A 20,835-nucleotide genomic window follows, 5' to 3' on the forward strand; every position below is an offset into this window, starting at 1 on the left:
AAAAAAAAAGCTCTAATTATATACTTTTCTTATGGAAGATATGAAAAGTTCAAACCATCAGATTTAAAAATCAAAACACTTGATTTTATTTCAGACTTTGTTCAGTAATTTGAAAAATACTGGGAATATCTAATTTTCTTTGCATCTTTGCTGTTCATCACAAGGACAAGAAGGTAAGGGTGGGAAAAGAAAAGAGGGAAAGAAAAAAAAAAAACACAACAGCTGAGTAACCATCATTAGGAGGAAAACAGTGAATGCAAGAAATGAGAAGTAGACATGCTGGCACTAAGTTACCTTTGAGCTCTCATGGTTTGGTCCCTGCCCATTACGTGGTGGGGTCCTGGGCCAGAGAGCATGGGAGGAGGCCTCTGCCCTGGAGCTCTCAGAGCTGTGCTCGAAGACCCCCGCCCTGTCCTCTCTTCATTTTGGCCACTGCATTCTCATTAAAGCCTCGCCTTCATGTAGGGTGATTTTATAAACTGAGAATGGAGTCCAATTGCTTATGGCCAAGGCTACATCTGTAAAACATTTGCTAGTAAAACTTGATGGAGTGGTTCATTTGAAGTTAATCTAGAATTGAGCATAAGGGCTATTTATGGATCTGACTTTAAACTCTGCTTTATCATTGACCTTAGCATTTCTCAATTCTGTTCCTGCATTTAAGGTCTTAAATTCCAAGGATTGGAATGTATATTTCTTCTCTACCTCTTCTAGATATATATATTTTTTATTTTCCCTCCTACGTTCTTGCCAGTTTTTCTTTCATCTTTGTTGACTTCCTGCTCCTCTGTCCACTTACACTTAGGCATGTTTGTGGAGAGCCTTACAGGTTAGTTTAGAAAACAAATGCTCACACTGCTCATGTCAGTTGGCTCAACAATTCTATGAAATTGGCATTATTTATCTTATTCACCGAAAAGGGAACCAAAGTTTACCCAAGCTCACACAATCAGCAAGTTGTGGATCCACATGGGAACACATTCCAAATTCCAGCCTTCTTTTCTATAGTGCCTCAGGGGGAGATTTAAGTCTATTTTCTGAAAATTAGAACTTCTTTGGAGTTTTTGGAGAACTCCAACTTTTTTGGAGAAAAAAGTATTTGTCCAACACTGGCTACTGCTCCATTATTGACAAAGAGCACATGTCCTGCAAAGGTTAGACACATACAGAAGATGAAGATGGTGACTGAATTATTTCACTCTCTTCGTCTGTCTTCTGGGTTCCACCTTTCTTCATGCTGCCATATTGGATTTCTCTTTGGGTTTTTAAATTCACCAAAACTCCTTTCATGTGAATGAATTTTACTTACAATAAAAAGTAATCTGTTATTTTCTCCTGGGCCACTTTTTTCATGTTTTACCTTGGAAAGGAATGGGTATATTTAATTCTTACCTTTCCTGTGATGGTTTTGGTGACCTATGGGAGATGCTAATCTGAAATTCACCTCAGTCTGAGAGAGGGCCAAAGCAGAGGACAGGAAGGACGGTTGAGGGAAGTATTGGACCCCCCACCCCAGTGTCTAATGCCTGTCCCCTCCTCTGATTCAAAGCTTCATCTGTCGAGGCCCTCTGTGATGATGTTGTCTCTGTCCTCGCTGTCCTGTGTGAGAAGCTTCAAGCCTCCATCAAGTAAGTGCCTTGCTCTGGCTTATCCTTCGTGGTCTGTTTCTAAAATAACTTCTGTAACATCCACTAAAATTGTGGATTATAGGAACAGCGGTTCCTCCCACGGCTCCTCACCTGTCGTTCCTAAGTATTACAGTGAGACCTTGAGTGATGCCAAATTACAGGCCCTGTTGCTGAAGGATATAATTTCTGAGGTGGAAATGGAAAAACAATACCATTGAAAGAGATCTAACCCTTTGAGCACTGGGCCATATGGAAGGAATGCTGGCGAAGAGCTGAACTGCTGGGAGGGCTCCTAACTCGGGCCCAGCCCTGCTCAGTGACCGTAAAGGACTTCTCATGAGACTGTAATACACCGTCTTCCTCTGTTAAATAATGGGCATGAATTGTGTGTATTTTCTCTATTTCTTATAACATTCCCCAAGTCTGAGAGCTCATGTGCTTACCTTTAAAGAGAGCACATTACTCTGACTTTTATATGCTATATTTTAGTTTGTTTGTTTGTATTCCAGTTTGATGAGTGAAGTTAGTTCATTGAGATAACGGCTCTTGTTCTAACTCTCCATAGGGTAGTGCAAGACAGCTTCTGCAGCCATAGTAAAGCCAAACCACAAAGATGTCAGGCTTGCCAAGATAGGGTGAAAAATCTCTACCAACTACACACATTGATATCAATTTAACCATTATTCCTATAGGCCACCTGTGGATTTGGACCCCAACTTACTTTATATCAGGCACTTAAAGGTCAGATAGGTAGAAAACAATACAGTGGTTATGGCAGTGTAGGGAACAGGTAAAGTAGTGGCTATATAGAATGAAAAAGTCAAAAGGTCTAATTGCAACATGTGGGTTAATAATGGCTTATTGTACTCAGGACTTTTGTGGAATGAGTTGGCTGTAGCTGATTTTGCTACAGGAGGGAGAAATGGGTAGCTATGCGATATACTCATTTGTCTCACAGAAGAACCATTTTATTATATGTATGCTTCATAATCATGATTTCTACCTTAAATATACCCATCTGTAGAGTCCTGATTCCATTTCATGATTTCTTTATTTCCTTTCTCTAACCAAATTCAAATGTACTTTTAAAAAGCAAAGTAAAGAAAAAAACATGGTTTTAAACAAAGCCTCTGAGGGTTCCAGAGGCCCGAAGCATACTACCATTTGGTCTCCCAGTGACCTCGCCAGAAAGGGTCACATTCAGCCTTCATGGCCACCAGGGCACTCCTGGGAATTATTCTCCATGGATCTTGTTCACGGAGCTTTAGTGATGAGCAGATCTGGGACCGGCAGATGCCCAGTCTGCCAGCCATGAAATGTTCCAACAAAAGGCCAGGAAGAGCAACTCCCAGCCCGACTGAGCAGGCGCACTGCCCCTCCTGTGTTCTCAATGAGTTGGCTGGATTCTAGGCTCTTTCCTCCCCATGTGACCCTCAGGGTTGTGTGTCTACAGACGTGTGTGTATCAGGAGGGACACACACTGCACATGGGGATGTGTACCTGGTGAGGGGCAGGGATGCAAAGTGCTCCCATTTTAACCACTTGCTGAATGGCATGACTCATACAAAGCTATGCATACGTGTTTCCCAGCCTGCTGTGGTCCACAGGAAAGCTGCCCCCATTGTCTCCTAGGAGACGCCGGCCAGTTACCTTGGCGATGAGTTCCCTGTGGGCGAGACGCTATTGTGGGCTGTGGTGTTCGCCACAGCACACATTGCCAGTACTTGTGGGAGCCTTGACTTCTCCAATCTTTTATCCAATCTTATATCTCATGAACCCAGACATTGAGAATCTTTATTTTCTATGCTTACTTTAGTTTTGTGATGCTAACCTGACAGTTTGAGACAGAAAGGGGAAATTTATAGTGGGGCATTTAATAATTACTCTTTATAATAACAGGTCAGGTGATTGCCCTGTAAGGTTAACTGAGACTGCAGCTGAAGCACGCCTTCCAAAACCGATTTTTTAAAATGCATCTTATAACTAGCATCATGGTATTCTTGCTTTGCTTTCTTCAGTCTGTTCATGCCAAAGCATCCAGAGTGGTGGTCTGAGACACGAATGTGGTCCGTCTGAGGCAGATGAAGTCCAGACTTCTCAGCACTGTCCACAGTGACTGAACTCTGCTCACACGTCCATCACAGCCCACCTGTCACGCAGCCCCTCCACAACCCATGCTCTGACCTGAATGTTGGGTCTCTCCTGGGACCCTGTTTCCTGTAAAAGTCTTGCAAAAGAGGAGCCGTTCCTCTAGGGACATACAGGAACTTACTTTAAATTATTCATTTAGACTCCTCTCCTTGCCTCACTCATCTGCCTAGTCCCACTAGAATGAAGAATGTGCTGTGCAGGACAGGAAGCAAGGCTTCCTCAAAATGTGAAGCCCTTGCCTGGCCCACACAGGACTAATTCTTCCATAACTTTCTACTCCTCTTCCAGTCATCAGCTTTCTCTTGATAAACAGTGATGATTTTTGTGGAGAGGCAGCCCTTGGCCCTCAGAAGGGGTGGTAGAGAATACCCAAATGTAAATGGCATTCTCCTCCTGAGATGAAGACATTGTGATTACAGTTTTGATATAGGGGAAATAAGTATAATTCCTAACCTGGCTGATGTCAGATACACTGAGTTCGTGTTCCCCAAAGTTTAAGAATGAATTCTAGGGAACAACAGAGGTTAAAGGTAGGAAAACTTTATTGAGAAATCTCCTGAGACAGAGAAAGGGCCAGGAATGTGGATTGCCAGTGAGCCTACTTCTCAAAGGAGGTTTTATAAAGCAAAGTCATGAGGTAGGTACAACATGGGTTAAAACTATGATCAACCAATAAGATTACAAATACAGCTGCTTAGGTAATACTGATCCAATGGGGAAACAGGTCATGTTGCAAATGTACATAGAAAGAACAAAGACTTTCTTTAGAAAGGAATTGACCTGGAGTCTTGGTCACCCCATAGGGTAACTAATGTCTATCTAGACTTTGGGCGATGCCAATTATCTTAGCCCCTGGGAAAATACGTAGGCCAGACATATTCTGTCTTTATCTTGAGGCCTGGCCTCCAACAGATGTGCCACTGGCCACAGTTGTAATATGTTTTCATCTGCCGCACCGTCTCCCTCAAGAGCCTAGCCCTGCTTGACTGCCTGGAATATTTCTACCTACCTCAGCTGCCTGTAATAGTTTTTTGGACAAAGGTGATCTTCTTAAAATATAGCTCAGCAGAAGTTTTCTATAACAAGCCACATACTATCTCTGTTGTTGCTTTTATTTGGTTTTATATTTCTTTTAAAACTTGAAAACATTTTTTATTTCGCATGCTTGCAGTTCGTAATATTTACACCGCTCATGTGGAGCTGGCCCACATACACACACATCGTAATTTCTTTTCCATCGCCCTCCCCTCTCCTCCCTCCATCTCTTGATCTTCTTCCCTTCTAAGAAAGATCCATCTCCTCCCTACTTCCTATGATCTATATTTTGACTTTGTCTTTTATTTGTAATTTGGGTTTCTCTCATGGCCATGGCCAAGATTTTGCCCCTGGGGCTATAGCTTACTGACTGGTTTTAGAGCATAATGTCACTGTACTCTCAATTGATTAGAACCAGCACTGATGTAGAATTCACTGTGGCATTTAAACAAGGAAGCCATGCAGCACCCCTGCCCCTCCAGCCTCCCTCACCATCCTGCGTCTGACAGCTCTACAGTCTTTCTGAACTGGGCAGGTACAGGGAGGGAGCCTTCTGCTGCTGGGATGCTCAGCTTTCCTGGTCTCTCTTCCTAACTCTGTAAGTTTCTAGCTTGCTTCCTGCAAGCTGAGCTGCTCAGAACACTAGGCTTCCTTTTGACATTTGTTTGCTTCAAATGAAGACATAAAGATATAGCCAGAATTACTTTTTATCTGGCTTTTTCCTCTGTCAATATTTCACCCCATAAGAGATTCCTTTCTCAATTTTTTTGAAAGACTATATATTTATCTGTTTGAAAATTAAAATATTTTTAGCATATCAGTAATCCTAGCTACTCAGGAGGCTGAGGCAGGAGGATCATGAGTTCAAGCTGAGCCTGAAAAACTTAGCAATAATTTGTCTTGAAATCAAATTTTTTTAAAGTGGGCTGGGAATGTAGCACAGTGTGAAGGACCAGGGTTCAACCCCCAGTACCATAAAAGAAAGAGAAGAAAGGAGAAGGAAGATTAGGGGGAGGGGAGGGGAGAGATGGAGATGGAAATTTTCTTCCTCTCTGCCCACCTCTTATCACCTAGAGGAATTTTAACGCTTCTTGGTAGGCTGGAGAGAAAACCTAATCTGGTGTATAAAACAGTGCTTCCTCTAAAGTTACATGTTTTTGGCTTTATTGAGAAAGTCCAGAAACTCCAGAAATAATCATTTGGGGGCAAGTAATATTTCCATTTATAAACCAAATCTCCTGAATAAAAGAAAAAGGTCATGTAAATTAATAAAATATGGATGGATTAAAAGATAGTATCTGAGTTCTTAAAAGATTTGGATATTTAAAAATGTTAATAATTTAATGAGGGGCCAGGGATATGGCTCAGTAGAATAAGTACTTCCCTGGCAAGCACAAGGGCCTGAGTTCAATCCCTGGTCCCACAAAACAAAAATAATAATAACAATAATAATAATAATAATTTAATGATTAATTTTTAAAAATTTCTTATAACTTTTTAAACCAATTTTGCAGATTTAAATCTGCTAACTTAAACAGCTAATTTGAAGATAACAGTGTGCAATACAGCAACCCCTGTCGAATTCCTATTATGTTGTTTGACATTTCTAATGTGATCTTTTTCTTACCATTTTGTATTTTTTAAAAAATTAAAAATTTATTACTAATTGCCATGAGCTATAGACTTTAGTTAATATAGCAACATTTGTTATTATAGCAAATGTACTAATAGATAAAATATGGTAACTCAGTTTTTTGTTCAGTTTTTCCATAAATATATAGAAAACCTTTCTACAATGTAAAATTAATTTTTAAAAAATAAAAGAATGCTCTACTACTTTGCCAGGCTGACATAAGAAAATACCTTGCTGTAGTCGCTTGCCTTGATGCTGGGAGAAAATATCTGGCTCTGGCACTTAAAGGAGGAGTGGTTTATTTTGGGTCACATTTGAGTGGTTTCTATCTTTGCAAGGTTTCCTAGTACCACGCGGAAGCCACAAGGGGAAAGGGTGTTGCGGAGGGAAGCTGCTCGCCTCAGGGTAGCCAGGAAGTAGAGAGAGATGGGGGAGTGGGCGGGAGGTAAAGAAGTCCTTCCGGGTCATGCCCACAGCCGGGTCACCCCCACAGCCGGGCCACGCCCACAGCCGGGTCACGCCCACAGCAGCTGCTGCTTCTGACCCAACCCGCCTCTCAGTTGCAAGTCAGCTATAAACCCTCATGGTCCATTCACCTTCCAAACACAGGAATCTTGGTGGATCATCTTAGATCTGAACCTAACATACCTAAAACTGGGATCCTAGAGAGAAATTCCTTTTCTCAAAGTTCTGGAAGGTAGAGGTCTAAGATCAGGGTGCTGGTGGGGTGGCTTTTCCTCAGGGTTGTGGGAAAGGGATCAGCGCCAGGCTGGCTCTTCGGCTCCTAGGCGGGCCTCCTCTCCCTGCCTCTCTGCGTTTCCTTCCCGCACCAAGTGCGTCTCCTCCCGGTTGTCACTCATGGCAGGACCCCAGTCGTACTGGGTTAGGGCCCAAGATAACAAACTCATTTTCCTGGCTCCTATGGCGGGAGGCCTTGCTCTAAACCAGATGACATTCTGAGATACTGGGAATTAGGACCTTCGTCTGTGAATTTGGGGGTTGGGAGGCAATTTGGCTCCTAACAGTAGCCATGCCCCACCCGGTATTGCCTGATGCTCTGGCAAATGTCTCCACACAGCTCTTTAACTTTGCTTTGTGTTTTGTCTGTGTCTCGCTTTGGTTCTGCTCCACCACAGCGACAGCCAGCAGCTGCAGCTTCTGTACCTGGAGTGCATCCTGTCCGTGCTCAGCAGCTCCTCCTCCTGCATGCACCTGCACAGGGGCTTCACCGACCTCATTTGGTGAGCATGCACCCCCTGGGTACCCCATGCCAGCCCTCGGGCTCCACTTAGCTATGTCTCTGGCCCCCTCCACGGCACCCAGGACCTAGTGGTGGTTTCACCCATGCATAAGTGTCTTCAAAGGAAAGCGGGGGGGGGGGTGTGCTTTGTTTACATGGATCAGACCAGAATCCAGAAAGAAACTCATGATTATTCTAGCAAATGAGCTTCAAACCCCTCTTAAGATCCCCAGAGACAAGAAGCAATAAATGTTTAAGGCTCTCGATTTGTTCTAAAATCATAAAAATGCATGACAGAAGTCGAGAGAGAGAGAGAGCTTAGTACCTTCTCTTTGTCCATCCCTGAACATGTCACACGTCATCTCTCATAGCCAGGTTCTGAGACATGACAGGCCCCCAAGGGCAGCTGCCTAAGTGGCTCTGAGTCGCTGTGCCCATTGACAGGGGGGAAGCCAAGTGACAGGCATCGGTATGGAATTGGAAATTAGCTTCTCATGTGAAAAGTCATCTTGTTTTATTTGTATAAAAATAAAAAATTTATAACTATGTCTCTAAGCATTTTGAACATATTTCTTCCCATGTGATGGCTTAATGCTTACGTTATATTAAACTATGAACTGAAAAGTAAGGAAAAGTATTCCGTTGATGGCTTGAAGGAGTCAGGAGAAGACTGGGGCAGATGATAGCAGGAGGAAGGCTCAGTGAGGTGCCAGGCCTTCCCACGCCCTCCTGTGGCATCCGGATGGCCCTTTGGGTAGCGCTCACTTTTTTACCACTTGGGGTTCTTGTGGAAATGGTCTTTCTATCATCTCTTCTCAGGAAAAACTTGTGCCCCGCCCTCATTGTGATCCTGGGGAACCCCATTCATGACAAAACCATCACCTCTGCACACAGCAGCAGCACCAGCACCAGCGTGGAGTCGGACTCGGCCTCCCCAGGCGTCTCTGACCACGGCCGGGGCTCGGGCTGCTCCTGCACCGCGCCGGCCCTCAGCGGGCCTGTGGCTCGCACCATCTACTACCTGGCAGCCGAGCTCGTCCGCCTGGTGGGCTCTGTGGACTCCATGAAGCCGGTGCTGCAGTCCCTGTACCACCGCGTGCTGCTATACCCCCCTCCCCAGCACCGTGTGGAAGCCATCAAGATCATGAAGGAGGTAGGGAGGTCCAGGATGGGGTCCCAGCCCAGTGTCCCACCCTCAGAAGGCATTCAGGGTTTCTTTGTCACTTGCTGGAAAGGATTGCCGTATTACTTCACATGTGATGGCCTAATGCTTATGTTATATTAAACTATAAACTGAGAAGTGAGGAAAAGTATTCTGGTGATGGCTTGAAGGGGTCAGGAGAAGTCTGGGGCAGACCATAGCAGGATGGAGCCCAGGAATAAATGGTGGCTCTGGAGTTAGTGTGTGCCCCGCATTTGGGAGCCTGGGGGAAAGAAAGCCACTGGCTGATTAGCCCGAGTTTGTCAAAACTCTACCGCCTGTGCACCCGTCTGGCCCGGCTGAGATTCCATCCTGCTCACTTAGGAGCTGTTAGTGCAGATCCATAGCTTATTCAGCGTGGCCAAAATTGGACTTCAAGATGCTTTCGTAGTCAGGCTGTTACACCATCCCAAAACAGCTTTACTAATCTCTTGCTCAGACAAATCTCTGTCCCAAATGTCATGGCCCCTGTAAGGATGTTGAGGTAGCCTGGTGGCGATAGGCATCACAGGGTGCTACTCTGGGGTTCTGAACAAGAACTAGGGTTATTTTAAGAATTCTTCGAAAAAAGATCTCTCAGCTTTTTTCCCCAAAGAGCTCAAAAGAAAAATGGCCAGTATTTTTGTTTCTTAGAAGTAGTTCATAAAGATCAAACAGCACTTTTTTTAGGGTACCTACCTTCCCCCTCCCAAAAAACCAGAGTAACAAAATGCCCTTATTAATGGTCCATTTATTTTAAGTGCTATTTGCCCCTTCAGTTTTTTAGGGGGCTATGAGAGGTTGGGAGCTGGGTTTTGGACTCAGGAACTTGTGCCTGCCAGGCAGGCACTTATGCTGCTGAGCTATCTCCCTGGCCCCACCCCTCCAAATTTTTAAAGTTATATTTTAAAATAAATATTTATTTAAATAGATAGATTATAGCTGGTCATTAAAATTCCTTTTTTTAATTCTTAAAATAAACCAGACACTACAACAGTTGCCCTCTTGGCCTTGGAATCCATGAGGACTCTGCAGAGTATGGCTGAGCCAGGCCGGGTGACAGGTCGTCCTGCAGCCATGGCCCTGCAGGCATGCCCTCCCTGATCCCCTCAGGGCACCCACAGGTGCCTCAGGTTGACTTGCAAGGGCAGTGGGCACTAGAGCCCTCACAGTGGCCTGTGTGTGCACCTCCCTGTGCTGCTTCCAAAATGCCGGTGGGTACCGTATCATCTCGCTGCCCCAGCCACAGCCAAGTAGCAGAGCATTCGGGGGGGGGGGCACTTCTTGGTGGTGGTTTAGTGGGGTTTGACTGTAATAAATAATAAAAAGCATTTCTAGGGATGAAGGAGAACCCGGCTTCAGTTGCTGGATAGGGAAATCTATGAATACACAATAGTAGTTGCCATGTTTTTCTTTGCTACATCAAGTTCACATATATTATTATTCATAATAACTTCGTGAACTTGCATATCAGCTTTGTTGTTACCAATAAAGAGTGTTGCTGCTTTTCCTCTCTAGCACTTCAGGCCAGCTTTAAGAACTGAGCACCTCTAGGTTGGTAAATGTGGCACAGCTTTGGGGCCAAGTAAGATCATGACGCGATGGCCTCCGGGGCTGATCTGACCCCGGAGCTTCCCCTGCCCTGTTAAACCCGTAGATGGTGCAGGATTCCTCTGAGTAGACAGAGCCCCAGGAGGAGGAGGAGGTGAGAGAGGAAGAAGAGGAGAAGGGGGAGGAGCAAGAGCTAGAGGAGAGAGGTCAGCCATGCTCCCTCAGCTCCCCCTAAATTCACCTGTCAGGTCAGGGCCACCCCACCCCCTCAGCCTAGAAAAAGAAAGAGGATGGGACAAAAAGGCTCAGAATTTTACACTGCTGGGTATCTTGCATAGAAAGAAATGTGAAACCAGAAAAAAGGGGCCGGGGAGATGGCTCAGCAGAATAAGCACTTGCCTGGCAAGCCCAAGGTCTGAGTTCAATCCCCGGTTCCACAAAAAAAAAAAGAAAGAAAGAAAGAAAGAAAGAAAGAAAGAAAGAAAGAAAGAAAGAAAGAAAGAAAGAAAGAAAGAAAGAAATTAATTTTCAATCTCACAATGAAATTAAGGCTTCATGAAGCCACAGGATGTACCCAAGGACCCAAAGAAAGAAAAAATACAAACCCTGATCTCTCTGACCCTGGACCTGGGGTCTTCTCCTGTCCCTCACTCATGTATTTCCATTCTTGATATCTGTGTGACAATGTGAGCGATTCCGGCAGAGCCTTTTCCACACTGGTTCAGCCCCCACATCTTGAGCCTGAATGTAAGAGTCAGGGCTTGAGCCCCATCTGCCCCTCACCAGCCAGGTGACTGAGGGTCGTCACCTGACTTGGAATTGATCTTTTTCTTCTGTGCACACCACTGAAACAGCCCAAGGTTTGCAAATTTGACGTGCAGGGAAGTTTGCTCCCCTCTGAACTGCTGTGCTGTTCCTGCAGCCTTCCCTGCAGCCATCTAGCTCCTCTCTCTTCATTTCCCAGCATGCACCTGTGTTCTGTCTGACTGACCACACTTTGCCTAGTTGCCCCCTTCTGTCTCCCACCTCTGCTCCCACAGGCCACTGATATATCGCAGCACAGAGCTGACTAGTTAACTGCAACAGGCTCCACTGCCACTACTTTGTGTCCTTCAGATGATACTATTGTGCCCATTTTCCTGATGGGGATGCTGAGGCTTTCTGAGGCTATAGCACTTGCCTGGAGTCCTATATCTTAAAGGCAGTAAGGCCCAGCTGTGTACCCAGATGTTCTAAGTACAGCTGTCTCTTTGCTCTCAAAATCCTGCTCCTACACAGCTCAGCTTCCTCAGACCTCTGATCTTGCTCTTCCTTAAACCTCATTCTACCATTTAGCAGGTAACCAGTTTAGCCACTTGCTATTTGAAGGCCAAGTAAATACAGCCAAGTAAACATGGCCAGCTTCCAGTTCCATGGGTTCTGTGGCTGAGGATTTAAACAGGCATGGCTTGAAAATACTTGGGGAAAAATATCGTGTTTATGCTGAAAACTGCACCTTGTTTTTATTCTTAAGTCAACTGGGCGCACAGTGTTTGCATTATGTTGGGTATTCTAAGTGAGTGAGAGGTGGTTTGCAGTCTACTTGAAGGTGGTGTAGGTCCCATTTTCCAGAAGGGACTGGAGCACCCTTAGATTTTGCATTACAGAGTGGGTCCTGGAACCAGTTTATGGGACCCTGAAGGAAGATTGTACTTTGCATTTGGAGCAGGTAGTGCTAAATGTGTTTCGTTTTGTTTTTAAGAGAATAAAATATATGTAAAAAAAAAAATTAAAGCCATTGGAAAGGATTCCTTCACTGCGTAGGAAATTAGTTGTGCTTTCCTGTTTCAAAGATTTTCTCGTTTCCCAGGGTCATTTTCATATATAAGGCCAGACGTAGACACTTGGGTCTGAGCATTGTGTCTAGCCCCTGCCGCCTCGTGGAGCCCAGTGGACAGACTTGGGCCAGGTTGTTCTGAAAAGCCCCACTCCCACTTTCTATTGCAAAGCCCACACTTCGGGACACGGGCAGCCTCGCCACCAGATGTGCAGGGTTTGTGCACACAAGGAAAGCCACTCTGATTCCAGGATGTTTGTTTAGCCTTTTGAAGCTTGAACATTTGGTTTATTATTTCCCTGTTCTCGTTCTAGTGTATCGCTGCCATAGGCCCGTGTGCTTATTAAAGACATGCAGGACATTTTGTATTTCAAAGTACTTCTCTTTTCTAAATCCAACCTCCCTCTGAAAAAAAAAAAAAAAAAAAAAACAGAACTCTGATCATTATGAAGATGTCCACCTGGCTTCTTTTGTCCCTCTCCCAGTGGGGCTCTAGTGGTGGTCCCTGGCCTTGAGATTGAGGCACCGACCTGCTGTCCTCACTGCCTCCTGTCCATGTGAGGAAGCCAGGACCCCGACGGCCTGACCTTTACTGTTGTATTTGCTGAGTACCCTTCAGAAGCCTGCTTGCTCTGCCCTGTCCACACTCTGAAGCCATTAACAGGCCAGCACAGGACTAATGTGGGAATTACAATTAATATCTAACTTATTACTAATAAAGTCTGATTAGAGGATGTGGTCAGGTCACATGGGAAGCCAGGGTTTCCACTCCTGTTCCCCAGGCTGGGTGTGGCTCAGCAGTACACGTGTGCTTTGCCTAAAGGAGGCCCAGGGTTGTCTCCAGCCCCAGACACAAATGAAGCCCCTGTCCCTCAGAAATTCCACACATCTAGACCCCTGGTTGCAGCTCTGCAGAAGGAAAGAGCAAGAAAGAGAGTGAGCAAAAGAAGAGAGGAGAGGTCGGGAGGAAGAGAGAAAGAGAGGCAGGCAGGTCTGGCTGGCGCTGACCTGCGGCTTCATCATCTTTCTCTGGTGTCAGAGAAGTCAGTGCAAAGAAAAAACCAGAAGCTTCATTTGTGTACCTCCTACTTAGCAGGGGTTTCCAATTCCTGAGGTAATAAAGGAATCAGAAAGAAAGAAGCCTTAAAATATAGCTATTTATACTTAACATATTTAATTTATCTTTTCTGACTTTGCCTGGGATGTACTTCACTTTGAAAATGGGCACAGTAATGGGGCATCTGGTCCACAACCACTTGATTAACCATTCTTTCCTTTGATTCCATTAGTCTCAAAGTGACATTTTATTTAAGACGTACGCTTAAGAGTGGGGGATATAGCTCAGTGGTGCCTGCCTGGTATGTGCAAGGTCCTGAGTTTGATTCCCACTACTAACAAAAAAGGAAAAAGACTTACACCATATGAAATAAAAAATATGGGACTAAACAATTAGGAAAATTCTATTCATGAGAACTTGAGGAAAAGTAGTTAATGCAGTGCATAGATGAATACTTAAATCTGTAAACCTAAACTAAAATCCCAATGCTGCAATTTAGACAGGTGGATAAAATAGCAGAACAAATTTGAAGACAACCCAGAGGATAAAGCAAAACAGACTGTACTGACAAGAAACAGACCTGAGGCAGAGCCATCGTGGTCATGGTGCATTGAGGTTGTGTGGCTCGGAGTGAAGGTCCAAAAACAGTGACATTGCAGTCACATCTCACGAAACACCAGAAATGCAAATGTTTCCTAGCTCTGTGCAATAGTAACCTTTTGAGACACTTCTTCAGAATTTCAGAATGGAGCTCCTGGGTCCTCCATATGCCCCCGTATATGACAAGAAGCCCACCTAAATCCATTTTATTAAGATTTTCCCAATCCAATCCATTGCATTAGGATTTGTAGCTCACATTGCTAAACTCCAAAATGCAGAAACTTTTTTAGTGCTGACATAAAGCCATGAGCAAAAACCTCAACACCGTGAGACTTTTGTTTCACCTATGAAATTACTAGAAATGTTAGAGAAGATGACCTCAAGTGCATAGACAGAAGCTGTCTACAGGACATAAATGAACTTAGTGTCTCGATTTGAGTCCCAGCCCATGATATTTCATCATTTACTCACAGATATTCTTGAGCCTGAAAAAATTGGAAATCCAAGACACTCTGGACCTACCATTTGAGGTGAAGGAAGGGAAACTTGTACTTGGGTTTCTCCTTCCACTACGTCAGTCAGTAGACAAAGCCTATGTCCACTGGATCTCACAATATTAAAGCTTTATGCTTTTTGTGATAGTCTTCTGTTATTCTTTTCTTTTTCCTAAAGATACTTGGGAGCCCCCAGCGCCTCTGCGACCTAGCAGGACCCAGCTCCACAGAGCCGGAACCCAGGAAAAGATCAATTTCAAAAAGAAAGTCTCACCTGGATCTTCTCAAACTGTATGATATGTTTTTTCTTTTAGGTCTATAATGCTTGGCAGAAATTGCTGCTCTTCATGTTATTTTCCAACTCCTAAAATGTTTATGAATCTACATTAAATGAAACATGTGTATTTAATAATTTACTCATGAACCATATGAGGAGACTAATCTCAATTTATGATAACCATACAACTTTCCGTATTTTCATACTGACTGAAAAATCCAAGCATACAAAATGAAATGTCCAAAAATTATTCATTGGAATTATTTTGAGGAAGAGCTTTGTGATTTACAGTATAGCTGTAGGATTCCTTCACATGAGGTCTCTTCAGAATGTTATATAACTTTTAATAGCTGTGTTGTTCATGCAACATGCTTAGTTAGAGATGAGGTTGCATGCCAGGCTTGGTGGCACATGCCTGTAATCCCTGTGCATAGGAGGCTGAGGCAGGAGGATTGCCACAGGACGCCAGCCTAGGCAAGGCTGAGTGAATACAAGGCCAATCTGAACTGCAGAGTGAGACCCTATCTCAAAACAAAAATAGATAGATAGATAGATAGATAGATAGATAGATAGATAGATAGATAGATAGACAGACAGACAGACAGACAGGCAGGCAGTTAGTTGCACTTTATCCTATAGCCATCATAACTGTTTTATAACTGAAAAGTGAAGCATAAACACAAATGTGAAATTGCCCGATGTCCATCTTGGGGGAAATTGCAAACTCTTTTCTGGAATTTTCTTTTGTACCCAGTAAACCAGCCAATCAAAAAGGCCAGTGATTCAAGGTGGGCCACTTTACCTGGAGGTTTACCCAGCCTGAATATGTTTGTTTCATTTATTTATTACCTGGACCATTGGGTATTGTGAAAAATAAGACTGTTGCTTGCACACTACCTTTCACTGGCCTACAGTTGTCCATTTGGTAGTCTGTCTGTCTCTCTCTCACTCGCTCGCTCACTCTCGCTCTCTCTCACTCTCTCACTCATGCCGTCTTGCCTTCTTTCTCAATTGCCCTTCAGCATCATGGACGGTATGACAGAAGCGTGCATCAAGGGTGGCATCGAGGCCTGCTACGCCGCTGTGTCCTGCATGTGCACCTTGCTGGGGGCTCTGCATGAGCTCAGCCAGGGCAGGGGCCTGAGTGACAGACAGGTCCAGCTGCTGCTTCTGCGCCTGGAAGAGCTGAGGGACAAGGATGGGGCTGAGTCCAGCCGAGACTCCATGGAGATCAACGAGGCTGACTTCCGCTGGCAGAGGCGAGTGCTGTCTTCGGAGCACACGCCCTGGGAGGCTGGCAACGAGAGGAGCCCGGACATCAGCATCAGTGTCACCACAGACACTGGCCAGACCACTTTGGAGGGAGAGCTGGGTCAGACGACACCTGAGGACCACAGAGAGAACCACAGGAATGGGCTCAAGTCGCCAGCCATCCTGGAGGGCAGGGAGACACTGGGCAAGGTGTCAGAGCCCGAGGCGGCAGACCAGCCTGACGTGGTTCAGAGGAGCCACACGGTCGCTTACCCTGACATCACCAACTTCCTGTCGGTAGACTGCAGGATGCGCTCCTACGGCTCTCGGTACAGCGAGAGCAACTTCAGTGTGGACGACCAGGACCTGTCGAGGACAGAGTTCGATTCCTGTGACCAGTACTCAATGGCAGCAGAGAAGGACTCGGGCAGGTCAGACGTGTCGGACATCGGCTCGGACAACTGCTCGCTGGCCGATGAGGAGCAGACCCCTCGGGACGGCCTGGGCCACCGGTCCCTGCGGACAGCTGCTCTGTCTCTCAGGCTGCTGAAGAGCCAGGAGGCCGACCAGCACAGCGCCCGGCTGTTCGCACAGGCCCTGGAGAGCCTCCTGCCTCAGCTGCTGGCACTCCCCAGTGTGGAGGAGGTGGACGCAGCCCTCCAGAACTTCGCCTCGACCTTCTGCTCAGGTTAGTAGACACTGTCAGGCTGTGTGAGAAGCGAGAGTGCTCAGAGTGCCCAGCCAGGGGGCAGCTACCATGCTTCCTGTACTGCGGGCCCTTCAGGTCAGTGCACCCCGGGGCTCTTCTGTGTAAACAGGGCAAAGGCAGCCTGGTGGAGGCTTACTCGTGGACACAGGTGCTCCTCAGCCTGCACTGCTCTGAGCAGCGTGGTGTCCTCATGCCAACGTGAAAGTCTCTTGGACACTGCTGGTTCCTCAGAAACTGTGACATCAGCAACTGGCCGTGACAGTGAGATTCTTGAGTTATGGAGAAATAGTAAAATAATAGGTAGTGTCTTCTGTTTGAAATTTAAAATACCCGTATAAAAAGACTGTAGTGCAGCTGTCTCAGCATTTAATACCTTGGTTTATATCCTAGAAACCGCCATGTTTGTAAACACCATCTGCTGGTGACTCCAGATGAATGGGTTGTCACCTTGGCAAAAAGCAACCTCCACAGGCCTTCCCTTGTTGCTTATGATACTAAGGAATAGAACCCTAGCAAGGTCTTTAATAAAATTTCAGGCAAAGGCTGCTCTTCAAATTCGTGTTTATATGCCTTTGCTTTTGGTGCATGTAAAATAGGATGTGTGTGATTTGTTTTTTAATGTGACTAGACTGTGGCACAAGCTGCCCACATTTTAGAGGGCTATAAAATGTCCCATCAGACATGATATGTTGTGTGGAATTATTTTTTTACATGTAGAAATCAATACATTGAAAAGAGACTTCATAAATTTTTGCTTGTTTCTAAAAGCTACTTTTAGTGCTTGTAATTAAGTTAATGGTTTGTCTTTTTAATCCTAGTGACATCCACTTGCTTCTGTCATTTTGTTTTAGGGTTTTTTTATATTTTAGTACAGGGTCTACAAGGCCTCACTACATAGATCAGACTCGTAGTGATCTCCTGGTATCAGTCTCCCAAGTGCTGGGATTACAGGTGCGCGCCACCATGCCCAGTCTCAGTTGCTGTCTGAGTGTGCCTTTGGGGCAGGGCCTACATGGCAGGCCTGGGGATTGAACCCCTGGCCCCTGTACTTGCTTGCAGGTGCTTTAATCCACTGAGCTACTTGGCCAGCCCACTTTTGCCTTTTAAGAGTTGGTCTCTGTGCAAATTATAGAACCACCAGCTGTGGTCCTGGTGCCCATGTGCCAGCTAACCTCAGTGACCCTGTGGTGTAGCTGGTGGCATGGCCATGCCATAGGGGGCTAAAGCTGCAGGCTGCTGGCCTGTGTCCACCTCCTGACCAAGATGTGTGCTCCCCCATCCTTGCAAGTACCACCTCTGAGACTAGAAATGGAGAGAACGCTGGCCTTCGATTGAGAAAAGACCAGGAGACATCAAACATCTTTTGTTTTCCCCAAGAAAGTTAGGAAAGCAAAAACAGAAGATAGGAACTGCCTGAGTCATGAACTGGGTTTTTGAGTCTTTGTCTTGATCTTCAAGCTTCAAACCTTCATTTACTAAAACTTACATGGTGCGCTTCTCTCTGCCTTGTTAGCAGGGGCTGCATTCTTGATCTAACCCCGCTCAGGGGCTAGCGATTCCACCTGACTGCTGCCACACCACTGAGAGGACCCCTCTAACTCCATGGGACTCAGGGGAGTGTTTCTCCTGTGTATTAATTTTCAACTTCCACTTTTATTAGTCCATGTCTGCAGCACATAGTGATTACATTCCCTGCGAGGAGTTGGCACATGGACACATGTCTTTGTCCTCTCTTCACCCCTTTCCCTTCCCTCCCTGGTTCAATCCCCAGGCTAGCAAAGAATTATATTTTTATATAAACAGTTTATTTACTGTAAGCAGCAACAGAGACAAAACGCCATATAAACACAAAGGAAGGGATGCAAAATCAAGACACTAGCTAACTTTGGGTCTGAGGCTCATAAGCAAAACAGGCCAGGTCCTGAGGAGACCAGATGCGGGTTGGGAGGAGCGAGTGATTTTCTTCTCATCCAGCCAGCTAGAGGCTGTAGACAGCTCTGAGCAGTGGGAAGCACGCTTGCCTCCGAGAGCACAGGACTAACTCCCAGGGGACCTACCCAAGCATAAAAGTTTGTAATTTTAAGGCAGTTGAAATACTGGCATCAGTATTAAAATAAAAGCAAGTTTTACATAACAATCAAAAATACAAAAGATTGAAGGAAGAGATCTTGTACGAAAATGGGGTGATTCAGCAGGTGAAAACTGTAGCCCAGTGGCAGGAATGAGGATGCCGCCCGTCCAGCCCTCCCAGGCAGCTGGTGACCACAGGAGCGACTCTGGATTTGCAAAAGAAGTAAACGAGTGCTTGCCAAACCAATCTCTTCCTATCTGCAGAGCCATAAGGCTGCTGCTTACGAGAAGGCAAACTTCTCGGCTTGCACTTGAACCCTTTTCTCATATTCCACTCTGCCGTCACAGTAGATTGTGTGGGCCTCTGCTTGAGCTGGGTCTTGGATATTTGGTTCACTTAGAAGTTCCTGTGTTCCTAATGCAATCTGTTTGATTGTGATGGCTGGCCTCCAGTCTTTATCCTTCTCCAGTCTTTATCCATTCTCCAGGATGGACAGGCACACTGTGCCTGAGGGGTACATACTTGGGTGGAAGAGTGGTGGCACAAATTTACATTTTGGTGGTGAGGATGGATAAGCATCTTTGAAAAGCATCTGCAGCTTGAACAAGCCTCCTTCCCAGAGAGTCCCCTTCTTCCCTGGGATGGCGCCCTCCCAGTTCATCAGGTTCATTGTCCCATTGGGATTCTTGGTAGGGACAGCCACAAAGTCAGACAGGTGGTCTTTTCTCCAAGCTTTTCTCTCCTGGGCAAGTCTGCTGAGGGTGGTCCCTGACATATTCAAGGTCCCTGGCAGCCACAGCCCAACGCGTCACAGCAGCACAGGCAGCAGCATTCCCTTTGTCTCGGGACTTCCCTCTGCACCCGCTCGCTGTGTGCAACTCTGAGCCTAAAAAAATATTTTTTAAAGGTATGGCATGATCACATCCTGATGAACATTTTATAGGTAAAAGGACCAGGAGATAGAGAGAATATTTCTTTTAAAACAAAGCTTTTATGGCAGGGCAGTTGGAAAATGTCTAGACAGAAACAATTTTGATGAAGATGTCCTTGCTCCGAGCTGTCACCACTGCAGAAGTGTCTCCGTAGTCCTGTGGAGAAGGAGGTGGCATCAAAGCAAGTGAGGTGGCTCCTGGGCACCAGTACTGGTTTGTGATGCATTTGAAGAAGGGTCTGACAGAGTTGCTGTCCCTGGGTGTGATGCGGGGCCCCATGGTCTAGGGGCTCACTGGGATGGAAGAGAAGGTGGGGCAAGCAGTGCAGCATGGGCCGCAGCCCGTTTCCTAGAAGATGGAGTAGCCAGTGGAACGTCAGCTGTGGGAAAAACAGCTTTCTCTCAACTCAAACAAGTCTGACTCTAGGACCCCGCCCCAGCCCACCTAGCTGGCTGGACATCAGGTTCTGCTCTCCTTCCCTCGAGTCCCCGTGGCACAGTCAAACCCAAAGCTGGAGCATGTGGCACTGGAGCACTGTCCCCTGCTCACAGCTCCCCAATGCGGCCTTCTCCCTCCCTGCCAGCCTGGGGCCAGCAGTGCTCTCGCAGGGTCGGAGCCCCTGAGCAGTGAGTGGCCCATCCTCCTCCTGGTGCTGAGCCCTGTGAGTCCGCCAGGGTTTGGGGAGCCACAGCCCACAGCCTCTTCCAGCTGGGGCCTCTCCTGCTCCTCCACCACCCCTTGATGAGGGAGTTGGGGCCAAGGTGGTCCCTGAAATAACTTGGCATCCTTTCCAGCAGGCATTTTTCAGCAAATCAACATATATGAACAATAACGGCTGACCTAGCATAGCACTTCCTGTGTGCCCTGTGCTGTCCAAAGGTTTTGATTTTGTGAATTCTATTGACGCTCAGAGTGACCCAGGTGGAAACACTGTTATCCCCCTCTTACAGCTATGAAAACAAAAACGGTGCTACCAGGATGTGAACTCGAGCATGTAGGGTGCCAGAGTGAGCCCTGAACCACTGCACCCGTGCAGAATGTGGGTGGGTGGGGGAGAGAGAACATACAGAGAGAAAGGGAATAAATACGCCATCTGTGTGATTTTATGACACACCTTTCACTTAATATCTTGTTAACATCTTCTTCTATCCTTAGGCTGTGAAAATATGACGCCTCTCTCATATTCATTTATGTTCACTTGCACAGTGTA

At 45.9% G+C, this 20,835-nt stretch overlaps 1 protein-coding gene and 1 pseudogene across 1 annotated transcript in view; one reads left to right on the plus strand and one right to left on the minus strand.

Moving 5' to 3' along the window:
• Arfgef3 (ARFGEF family member 3) overlaps positions 1-20,835 on the plus strand; it is a 154,791-nt gene that overhangs the window by 82,040 nt on the left and 51,916 nt on the right. Inside the window, exons 8-12 of the mRNA XM_023712198.1 lie at positions 1,546-1,628; positions 7,584-7,688; positions 8,507-8,840; positions 14,564-14,676; positions 15,685-16,601. Coding sequence (XP_023567966.1) covers positions 1,546-1,628; positions 7,584-7,688; positions 8,507-8,840; positions 14,564-14,676; positions 15,685-16,601 — 1,552 coding nt within the window. The remainder of the gene's footprint in view (positions 1-1,545; positions 1,629-7,583; positions 7,689-8,506; positions 8,841-14,563; positions 14,677-15,684; positions 16,602-20,835) is intronic.
• LOC105741804 lies at positions 18,974-19,471 on the minus strand (annotated as a pseudogene).

The sequence above is a fragment of the Octodon degus genome, unplaced genomic scaffold (assembly GCF_000260255.1).
Source record: "Octodon degus isolate 3935 unplaced genomic scaffold, OctDeg1.0 scaffold00024, whole genome shotgun sequence".
NCBI lineage: Eukaryota > Metazoa > Chordata > Mammalia > Rodentia > Octodontidae > Octodon > Octodon degus.